The 11,960-nt window shown below is 39.9% G+C and overlaps 1 protein-coding gene and 1 non-coding gene across 2 annotated transcripts; both read left to right on the top strand.

Moving 5' to 3' along the window:
• The first annotated feature begins 2,475 nt into the window (after window positions 1-2,475).
• On the top strand, window positions 2,476-2,582 carry LOC145569725 (small nucleolar RNA R71). Its single transcript, XR_014096267.1, has one exon. It is a non-coding gene; the product is annotated as a small nucleolar RNA R71 (small nucleolar RNA).
• An 8,070-nt stretch (window positions 2,583-10,652) lies between these two features.
• Window positions 10,653-11,048, top strand: LOC145566327 (uncharacterized). Its single transcript, XM_081625781.1, has one exon. It carries the CDS (start codon window positions 10,653-10,655, stop codon window positions 11,046-11,048), a length of 396 nt encoding a protein of 131 aa, XP_081481907.1.
• The last annotated feature ends 912 nt before the right edge of the window (window positions 11,049-11,960 follow it).

The raw sequence follows: 11,960 nt of genomic DNA, 5'->3' as shown, positions 1-11,960 counted from the left end.
GAATTTTTCTCCGATTTTTGCTTCACTTGCGCGCCCGATCGGGCGAGCCTCGCCCGATCGGGCCCGTACCAAGCCCTGGAATTTCATGTTTTCTCCGATTTCTTTTCTTCTTCAAATTTTTCTAAGTCTTTTTACCTGTCAAATTCATACCTGTACAACAACACTTATAAATGGTAAAATATCACTCTTCTCACCTCTCTAGAAAAAATAAAAATAAGAAAAAGGGGAAACTAGTCTAGGAAGCAAGAAATACGGGTTGCCTCCCGCAAAGCGCTGGTTTATCTAGGTCCCGCACGACCCTCTTACCATGTTCTAGTTAAGAAGCTAAGCCCCTTGGCCTCTTGCCTGGTCGGGTGGTTCCTCACCCGATTGAGCGATCTTTAATCCGCGGCTTAACTTTCTAACACGCCCGGTAAGGGGCCAATTCACCCTATCGGGTGGGTTCTCATTGGCTTGGACTGACGGTACTTTGCTATTGTTCGGTTGAGACCCCTTTTTGACCGTTGGTTGTCTCAATTTGTCACTTGGTTGAGCTATCACAACGTGGTCTGGCAGGACTCTCAACATAAGCTCGGTTTCCGCCACTTGAGCACCTGTCTCCACCTTCTCATCTTCAAAACCAAGGCCTTCACAATATAAGGCTCTCTCTATTGCGTCCACCTCCTCTTTCCATCAGTTAGTTGTACCTGTAGAAGATGCAACACGCGATACCGCCTCCAAGGGATCTTTAACAAGAGCTTGGGGCTCATTAGAGCAATTTTCAACCACATCAATTTTAAAACACTTCTCCTCTAACATGGGGCTTTTAGGGGTATTATTCAAATTAAAAACAATTTTGTCATCCCCAACTGATAGTGTCAATTTACCACATTTTACATCTATAATTGCTCCAGCAGTATTAAGGAAAGGTCTACCCAAGATAATTGGGGTACGCAGATCCTCAGCCATATCAAGAACAACGAAATCAACAGGTATATAAAATTTACCTACTCTAACCGGGACGTCTTCTAGAATGCCGATGGGGTATTTAGAAGAACGATCAGCCATTTGAAGAGTAATATTAGTAGACTTTATTTTACCCATTTTTAGTTTTAAACATACAGATAATGGCATGACACTAACACTAGCACCTAAATCACACAATGCATTATCAATCATTAGATTGCCAATATGACAAGGGATAGAAAAACTACCAAGGTCTTTTAGTTTGGGTGGAGATTTATTTTGTAGTACGGCACTACATTCAGCAGTAAAAGTGACAGTCTCTACCTCACTAATGGACCTTTTCCTCGTCAATATTTCCTTCATGAATTTTGCATATGCAGGTATCTGTGTAATTAATTCTGTAAAGGGAATTGTTACCTGCAAATCCTTCACCATCTCTAGGAACTTACCAAACTGCTTATCCACTTTAGTCTTCAAGTGTCGATTTGGGAATGGTAGCTTGATAATTGGTTGTTGAACGTCATTACTCTTGTCTTGAGATACAACCTTCCTTGGTGTTTTACCCTGCAAAGTAACATCAGAAATATTAGTACTACCCTTTAGCCCTGCAGGGCTAGGATTAGTATCCTTTGGGATAAAGGAATCAGGATTAGCAATTTTCGTTAAAACAAGTTCATCCTCTTTAGGCATAGGAGGCCCATCATAGTGTGAACCACTTCGAAGGGTAATTGCGAACGCCTGCTCTGAGGGTTGTACTGGTTGCGATGGTAGGGTTCCTTGTGGGCGAACCTGAAGAGCAACGGCTAACTGAGCAATTTGAGTATCTATGACCTTATTGTGGGCTATAATCGAGTCAATTTGTGAGTCTCTACTCTCCATATGCTTCTGCATACTAGTTAACATCGCTCTAATTTCTGATAAAGCTGGGTCAGAAGGTGGCGAAGGAGTTTGTGGTTGGTTTTTCTGGCCAGTATTGGGATGGTAATATTTCTGCTGTGGTGGTGGTGCTAGTTGTTGTGGTTGTTGTGGAGGTGGAGGTGTGGGATTTTGCACATTAGTACTCTTGTAGGAAAGATAAGGGTGGTTCCGATACCCAGGATTATAGGTGTTGGAGTATGGGTTATTTTGCTTGATGGACTGAAAAGCATTAACCTGCTCCATGGAACTCCTACACTCATGTTCCCAATGACCTACAATTCCACAATTTTCACAGAAAGCATCATTAGTATTATTATCAATTGCAGAAACATTAGCTATTTTAGAATTAGCAGTAGTAAGATTATCCAATTTCTGACAAATAGAGGTTAGTTGAGATGCATAAAGGATACAGAGTCGACGTGGTGTTTTCCTTTGTTTGCAAAACCTCTAGGATTCCCATATTGGGAATTATGGATCGCCATGTCTTCGATAACCTGACCTGCATCATCAACATTGAGGTTCATGAACCTCCCATTAGCTGTAGAATCTAAAATTGCTCTAGAAGAATTTCCGATCCCATTGTAGAAAGCTTGTATCAACTGCCACTGTGCTAAGTTATGATGGGGGCACTCTCTCTGCAGGTCCTTAAATCTCTCCCAAGCCTCATATAGTGCTTCATCTGGCTCTTGGGCGAAATTCTGTATTGCGCTTCTCAATAGAGCTGTCTTCTCTGCAGGGTAATACTTGTTACAAAAATTCAAAACAAGAGTCTCCCAATTAGTAATGCCAAGTGTAGTTCTATTTAAACCATTAAACCACAGTTTAGCTTTTCCACATAAAGAGAAAGGGAAGAGAATCTCCCTTATTTGGTCTTGCATGACCCCAGCTTGCCTTATAGTGTTACAATATTGACAGTAGTCGGCAATGTGTAGATTTGGGTCTTCACCCTTAGCTCCACTAAATTGCTTCCTTTCTATCATCGTAATGAACTGGGGCTTGATCTCGAATTGAACTCCCTCGAGATCTGGCGTAGGAGAAAGGTGGGGAAAACGCGCCAAAGATGGCTGAGAATAGTCGCTGAGCTTTTTAGGTCAAATTTCTCCCATCTCTGACTCTGATTCTGAAGAGGTGTCTGGATCGCTAGAATCAGATGAAGGGTCTCTAGGGACTTCACCACCAGAACTCGCCAGTATTTGCTTGTATAAATTCTTTTGCCTATGGAAAGAGCGCTCGATCTCAAGATCGAATGGAATGTAGCCTGATCTGGAACACCTGGGCATAAACAAAGAACTAGACAACAAATATGAGAACTGTCCCAAAGAACTTATGTTCTCCGGGACGAAGGAAAATAATATAGACTACAAAAACAATCAGAAATAAAAATATAACCGTTTCCCCGGCAACGGCGCCAAAATTTGACAGGGTAAAGTCGTATCCCCTAATCAAAAGTAATACCTAAGTATTCTAACTAAAGTAGATAGGGAAGTAGGGTCGAATCCACAGGGAAACTGGTCTTTCTACTCCTAATTAATTAATATAATCTAAATTATCAAGGTAACCAATATTGTTATTGTAAAAAGGAATTAAACTACGGAGATCAAGTTCAGGGAGAAAAACAATAATAAGAAGGCCTAGGGTCACAGGTTCACCAATAATTAATATTCTGGGATAAAACATGACAATCAATAATCAACGACATTTTTTCCAAGATTGGATTGTCATCTCAAACTGACAATGTTTCCAAGAGTGGATTGTCGAGCATCTTCTTCAACGACAATTTTTCCAAGATTGGATTGTCACCTTTGGCACCGTTTCCAAGCGTGGATTGTCGTGCTCCTTCTCTATCTGGCAAGTTTTTCCAAGTTTGGATTGTCATACATTCATCAAATCTTCGACAATTTTTCCAAGATTGGATTGTCATCTCAAACTAGTAATGTTTCCAAGCGTGGATTGCCGTGCTCCTTCTCCGTTTAGCAAATTTTTCCAAAGCTCGGATTGTCATCAAATCCTTGGCAATTTCCGAGATTGGATTGTCATACACCAAGTTCCCTATGGAAAAATTTCCCAAAGGATTGTCGTAGGTCTCTATTCATCTTAATATTTCGGCAAAGGTTCCCCAACGTAGATTGTCATTCATTCCAATAGTGGCAAGTTTTCCCAAGACGGATTGTCAATCGGCTCTTTAGGAAAATATTCCAAGACGCGATTGTCGATTGTGGCAATGTTCTCCTAAAAGGATTGTCTCATAGCATTGGCGAAATTCCAAGGTGGATTGCTTTCAAAAGTTATGTTCCAAGGTGTGCATTGTTGATTGTAGCAAAGTTCTTATGACAAGATTGTTATGAACCATTGGAAACTTTTCCCAAATTAGATTTTGGCAAATTTTCCAAGATGCGAATTGTCATTTCATCGTGACAAGATGAGTTGTTACACAAACATTGACAACTTTCCCTAAACCGAATTGTCACTCATCATTCAAGAGTTGTGTTGGCAACTGTTCCTAAAGAAAAAGAGGATTGTCACCACCCAAAGCACGCATTCAAACGAAGCATCAGCAAGCTATGGATCATAAGGCATAGAGTTCTTCGACAACTTTCACTATGGTGTGAAAGTTGTCAATCAAACGGTCAATTCAAGGCACATACAAGATTCTGGAGATAGCTACAAGCAGCGGTCTTCGACGATGTCCTGAAGCAAAGAGGAGATTGTCTACAACAGCGAAGCAATGCCGTGGAGACGCACGAACACAACAACAAATAAAGCAGCGAGGCACTGCCGTGGCGAGGTACTGCTATAACACCTGAAGATGGCGAAGCACGGTCACCTTTGACGATGTTCCCGAGGCACTGTGGAGAATTGTCACAAAAAATGAAGATTGCGAGGCATTGTTAACTTCAAGATGGCGTACACAAGGCACTGTGGAGGTCGTCACAACAAAATGCAACAATAAAATCAGTCACTCTAGAGACGTGTACTCGACGATGCAAGATACTCGTTTCTTAACTCTTGTATCTGTTTAACTAACACTAGTTTGCAGGTATCGGCATTGCAAGAATGATTTAGGATCGCAGAACGTTCTGAATCATTCTCCGTCCCTATCGCTACTTTGACTTTTGTTTTTGAAACTTACGTTTCTCCAAACTTAGTCAAAGTGGGGGCTTCTGTAGACACCTGATTGTGTCTACCCAAAAACCAAACCTAGTGATGAATATTTTTCACATCATTGATTATCGAACGAGGTGAAATGTGAAAGAGTCTCGTGATCCCTCTGTTTTTAAGAAAAAAAATAGTCCTTTCTATTTTCAAAAATATTTCTTTTTGTACCTTGTTTATGAAAAAGTCCAGTCCATTTTAGTTTAGTCCATGATATGGGTCCGATGATTGCGTAGTTGGATGGGGCTTAAAAAGAGCTTTCCAACGATATATTATAAGCCCAATTCCGATGAATAAAGAGGAAGTTATGGCCAAAATACTGAATTGGACCCAAACTGGATTTTATATACGGCCCAATATCATGTGGAGGGTCCATTAAGTATTATTCCTAAAGTCATTAGGATTTACTTTAATTTTCTAGAATAATCTAGAAGGTTATTTTAAGTTCTACTGGGATTAGGATTATTAATTATCTTTTTATTTGATTTTGAAAAGATAAAGGATTTTATTTAGAATAAAACAAGTGCTTTAAGGATTAAATTTGATTTAATAAAAGATAAGTACGGACTCCTCTTAACCCAATTTAATTGGAAAAAGGAAATCCGTAAACGTCTTATCGTACAGCCGTTGTGGCACCGCGATGAAGTCTGTCGCGTCACGACAGAACCAGCTTTACTCCGATTGAAATTCTGACTCTTTTTTATCGTTTACGGTCGATTTTTCTCTATAAATAGGGTCGATATTCCCCGTTTTGAAACCACTAACAATCACCATCTCTCTTTTCTCTCTCTAAGCTAAAGCCTTTTCTTTCTCTCTCTTGATTTCCAGCCTAGCGTTTTCAAAATACACCATACGTCCATCACGAGACTTAGACACACCTAGCCAAGCTCGAAATTGCCTTCTTCCTAGACGTGAAAGGTTGATAATTTCTGAGGGTTTGGTCCCAAATCCCTATTTCAATTATTTAAATTAATTGTTTGATTTAATATTTTCATTGAAGTTACTAACGTGTTAATATCATGTATGTTTCTAGTATCATGTTAAGGTTAAAACTTTGATTTTTATTGTTTAGTGACATGTTAGGATTTGTTATTAATCATGTTAGTATCATGCCTAGGATCTTGCTAATAATATTATGCTTTGATGAGATTATTATTTTGATGATGATGATTTGTTGTATCAATATTATTATGTTGCTTGATATATTATTGTTATTGCTTTATCACACCCTCTCTTGCAGGTTTAAAGGGAATTTGTACTTGAAATCACGCTTAATAAGATAATTAATAATTTTATTTAGGCTAATGTGATTTTAATTCAAGTGATCGCCAATAATAGATTATTTGTGCATTAATAATCAACCAATATAGATTAAACAGGTTTAGGGCTAACCTAATGATTGAATGTATGTTAGTCAGAAAGCGCACATGAATATGAGAAGAACAAAGTAGAGGCCTATTTAGGGCAAGTTCAACTCTTTTAGGTTGGATTTGTACCTTCATCCCCGAATATCCAGTCATGGTTCCAGACCACTATGGAGTTAGCGATCTCTTGGATTGTAAAGGGGCGTAACCTTCACCTCGTGAACGGTTTACAAGTTCCTAAAACTTGTTAGTGACTCTTTTGCTCTAGGTTTCTTCCCTTTAGATGCCATCATGCTTAAGTGTATGATCAAAACGAGGCTCAAGTGTGGGATGCTTGAAATATTCTCTACACCAACATACTATGGGTAGATAGAACAACACTAAAAGGTCCAACAGGCTACAATCCATTCTCATTAGTGTATGGTTGCGAAGCAATAATCCCTACAGAAGTAGAAGTCCTAACTACAAGGTATGGACTAATGACAAAAGACAGAAACCAATCCGAGTTGGCATACAACTTGGAAACCATTGAAGAGATCAGAGAGAACGCAAAGATGAGGATGGAAGCCTACCAATAAGAAGTTGCAAAGATCTTCAACAAAAGCGTAAGGGCCAAAGTTTTCAAGATAGGAGACTGGGAAGGGCCATACGAGATTATAAAAGTTATAGGTAACGAAGCATATAGACTAAGGAATGCATAAGGGAAAGAAGTCCAACGAAGCTGGAACGCAACACACTTGAAGCTTTACCATTTCAAAGGTATGTAAATACTTCTTCCAACCAGGATTCAAAAATATGAAGTCTCTCCCTTCACATTTCCATACACACTCCTTGAAAAGAAAAGCCCACTTAGGAAGCATTCCAGACACAACAAGAGAAAGGTACATTTTTCTATCCTAATACTTAGTCCATTAAGCTTATTATGTGAGCTACGAGTACTGACTTAAGCATCGGAGTGCCGTTGGGGAAACCTACAACCACCCCTAACCCTTTCCTATTTTGCAAGGACACCACTACAGTACAGAATGCAACAAGACGTAGAGAAACCCCCCTTGCAGAACAGAACGAGCGAATCGCAAATTTCAACAGGGAAAACACGTAAGCAATATTGCATCCCAACTGTAATATAGCTATAATACAAATGGGATACATTGAAGCACAATACAAATAACAAGCACGACATATAAAATATAAAATTACTTAGTTGCGCAAAGCAACAAAACACACAAAGCATCCAGCTGCGACAAGGCAGCAAAAAAAGCAAAAGAAACAAACATCCTACTGCACTTAGGCAGCAACACTACAAATACTGAGAAATTTAAAACAAACTGCTCAAAAAACACTAGGGACACAGCATTACAAAGCTAATTTTCTCCCGTCTTATCATCAGGGATTTCCTCTTCCTCTAGAGCATCCTTCACATCCTCATTCATTGGACAATTCACCTCTTCATCATCATAGCTCAACGACAATGAACCTGGAGCAGTAACTCCGTAAGGTAAAGATGTCGCAGAGGCATCCTTCTCAGCAGCATAATCCCATGCCTCATGTTTGCCTTGCTGATATTCCTCTATTATCTCCAATCGAGCCTTGCCAAAGTAGAAGCTTTCCATATTAAGAGATTCATTCGCAGCAAACTTCAAGGTACCCTTCATCTCGTCAAGTTCAGCACGAAAATCCTTGTGCTTAGCTCGTTCACTCTTCAGAGCTTCAAGGCTGCCTTAAACTTATCAGAGAGAGAGTCATGCTCCTTCTTCATGACATCAAAAGTTCTGGTGAACTCGGACACCTTACCCAACACACCCAAGCAAGATTGAAGGCTCTTAATAGACAAGAACCACATTAGCAAAGATCAAATAATTTTCTCGGTTCTGTTTAAAGAAATTTTTTTGGGAGTATACCATACTAGTGCACAGTAGCCTCTTGAGAAAGGTCAGCAAAAGATTGCGAGGAATGACGTTTCTTAAAGGAAGGAAATAACAAGTTATCTGCATAAGGAGCCAGAGCCTCATAGGAGAAACTCACAACATCAAAGTCAGCAGGGATTTCAAATTTTCTCTTGGCACCAAAAGCACGAGGCGGAGGAGGTAAAGGAGCCCTTTTTAGCACAGGACCCTTCTTAGAAATTTCTTCTCTAGCCTTGGAGGCCATTTGCTTAATATGCTCCAAGATAGAAGAGGAACTAAGCAGATCATGGGACCTCAACGACCAAGCAGTATCTACAGAAACAAAAGCACAACGAACAAACCACAACAAGTTCAACAAGGCAATCCAAAGACACGATCTTAAAGAGTACAGAACATAACGAGACAACCAACACACAATACAAGCAAAGCTACAACACTACACCAAACACACAAAGACCAAGTTGTGGCAGAATAACATACCTCAGACATGGTAGGGGCAGTTTCTTTGTCAGATTCCGAATCCTCCAAGTTCTTGATTTGAACAAGTACTTCAAACTGTGTCTACTTAATGAAGGATATCTCGTCAACACTTAACTCTTACAAACGATCAACCAAGGAATGAGACTCGGCACACTGCTTCAACTTACTCATTACAAATACAACGTAAATAAGCCTAAATCAACAAAAAAGGAAAACCAACACAAAAATCAGAAATTAAAATACCTTCAGCCTTAACAATGTCAATCAAGAAATCGGTATCTCCACCTAGAGAGTCAATCCTCACAAAGAAAAACCTATGATATCACTTCTTATCATAAGCCTTCTTCAATTTTGTCACCAAAGGATCAACACCATCCTTCAAAGAAGAGTAACCCGACCCTTACCACTAGTCCTCATAGTATAGGGATAGTAAAGATCCTTCACATCTAGCAAAATACCTAACTTCGCACTCAGCATGTCAAGAATTCGAAAAACCCTCCAAGTTTGGTGCAGCAATTGACAAGGCGAAACAACCTTAGAAAGAAATATATAAACAAGAGAAGAGAAAGGGAAAGTATGCCCAATCACAAAGGGATATTCAAATAAGCACACCCAACCCGGGGCAGTCCAGTCCGCCCTCTCTTAGGAGAATGGAATTTTCACCACCACCCCATCAGGAAAACTTGCAGCAGTGGCGATTTTCCTCACATCATCCTTTGTCAAATGAGAAGGATAAACATCCTTAACAGGGAATACATTCTGCGCAATGAAAATCGGCTTCTTCACACCCTCCTCAACCCCGACAAACATCGCTTTCACCATGTCACTCATCGCAAAATACAAAAGAAACAGAACATACGAGGCAGAGAAGAAAGAGAATAACCTAAGAGAGAAATTGGAATTGAGACAAAGAGTAAAGTGATGTGATTGAAGCCTACACACCCAATAAATACATCAAGGAGACAAACCGCCAGTAACAACTCCCAAAGTACTTGCTTGAAAACCGTCACCCCACTCCCTTATTTTTGTTAACCGTTGAAAAAACTTCCAATTTTAAAAAAATTCCAACAGCACTTTTGGTAATTTCCATCTTCAAATACTTGAACATAGAAATAGGGGCAATTGTTGAGCCCGTATCCCGAAGAGGCCCAAAGAATGTAGGGCACAGCTAAATATCTAAGAACAGGTCAGAATAAATCAAGAATCGTCCAAAATGCCTTGATTGATGTTAATATGGCAAGAAGATCAAGAAATCAATTAGTTGGGAAATATGCCAAAGATATACGAGCTGAGAAAGGAAAGAAGAATAAAACTAAAAGATCTTGTCCTTTTGAATAATCTTCTGATATCCGTGTAAACCCTAGCATTTCCAAGGTATAAATAGTTGAACTAAGCATTGTAATACTCTCATACGCACAATCATACATTAATACAAAATATATGAGCTAGTCCTTACGAATTCTGTGTCTATTCTGATCAAGGAGTCTGTCCTTACTTAGTATTGTATCTCTAAACTCTCTTTTTATATTTGATTGTATCATTTATTTGCTTTATAATTGTTCTTGGTTATCACCATTGATATTGTTGATTTGATTATTATTACCCCATAAACCTTAAGCAAATTCCTAGACCTATCTTGCTAAGATTTGCCTAAACAGAGAGCTCTACCAATAGTTGATAAAAACATATTAGGATATTTAGGAAATATCATATTCAGGAAATAATTTATCTTCTCTGTTTCCATGTTTATCTAGGACTAGGATTCTAGAGATCTTTTGCATTATATATTTCGTCTGTTTCCATCAATGAAGGTCAAGATAATTTCTGCCTAATTCTACTTAATTCTACATGGTATCAGACCAAAGTTTTTACCCAATAGCATTCAATGGCAGGTGATGATGTTCCACCACCACCCCCACCACCGACCGAAATAAAACCAAATTCCCCTTATTATCTTGGTTCCCAAGATCGACCGGAAGACTTCATCACACCAACTCGTTTAAACTCTGATAATTATGATAGCTGGGCTGCTGATATTCAAACCGCTTTCGAAGCTCGCCGCAAATTTGATTTCTTGGATGGAACAATTCTTGCTCCATCACCACCGTGCACCAAGTCTGATTGCACGGCCATTAACGCTATGCTAATATCATGGATATCAAATACAATTACTCCTAAAATACGGTCCTCTTTGTCAAAATTTAGGGAAGCAAATCCGTTTTGGGATCTCTTGAAACAGAGGTTCGCTCAAACTAATGGACCTCGCATTCAACAATTATGATCTTCGATAGCCAAGTGTGAACAATCTAAGGATATGCCGGTTTCTGTTTATTATGGTCAATTACACTCCTTGTGGCAAGAGTTGGATCATCATGAGCCATTAATTTCCTGCTCTATTTCTGATTGTCCTTGTGGTCATTTACACGAGGAGCGAAGAGCGCAAGCAAAGTTACATGATTTTTTAATGGGATTGTATCCCAATTTTTATTCATCCCTACGCACTCAGATTTTATCACAAGATCCGCTTCCGAGCCTTGACAGAGCCTATCAGTTGGTAACTCAAGAGGAGCGTGTTCGACTGTCAAAGAAGGAAGCAGCCACTCATCCAATCGAGGCCGTTGGTTTTGCTGTGCGTACTGGAGCTGCTGCGGCAGGTGTGTCGCGAGGCAGAGGTAGGGGTTATGACAAACCTCTTTGTACTAAGTGCCACAAGACGGGGCACGAAGCCTCCACCTGTTGGGCAGATAAGGTGTGCGGCCACTGCAAGAAGAAAGGGCACCCTGAGACCCACTGTTTTGAGATTGTGGGCAGGCCAGGGAGTAGACGCCAAGAGCAAGGTCGTGGTCAGCCTCGTGCCAATGTAGCCGCTTGTGACAGTCAGTCTTCGACATCTAATTCTTCTACACTTTTGGCTTTGGGACAATTATTTACTCCTGAACAGTGGAAAGCTATTGCGGGGGTTGTTAGTAATGCTCAAATTTCGGAAAACAGATTGACCGGTAAGTTTGATGTTTCATCTTGGATTATTTATACCGGCGCGACTCATCATGTCACCGGAGAGAGTTCTTGGCTAGTTGACACGAAAAATATTGATTGCCCTGTTGGGTTGCCGAATGGTGCAAAAGTAATAGCCACTTTGGTGGGATCTGTCTGTTTATCGGAAAAAATTACTCTCACTGGAGTTCTTTATGTT

The sequence above is a fragment of the Chenopodium album genome, chromosome 11, assembly GCF_948465745.1.
Source record: "Chenopodium album chromosome 11, dcCheAlbu1.1, whole genome shotgun sequence".
Taxonomy (NCBI): Eukaryota; Viridiplantae; Streptophyta; class Magnoliopsida; order Caryophyllales; family Amaranthaceae; genus Chenopodium; species Chenopodium album.
This window is presented reverse-complemented; position numbering and strand designations above follow the sequence as displayed.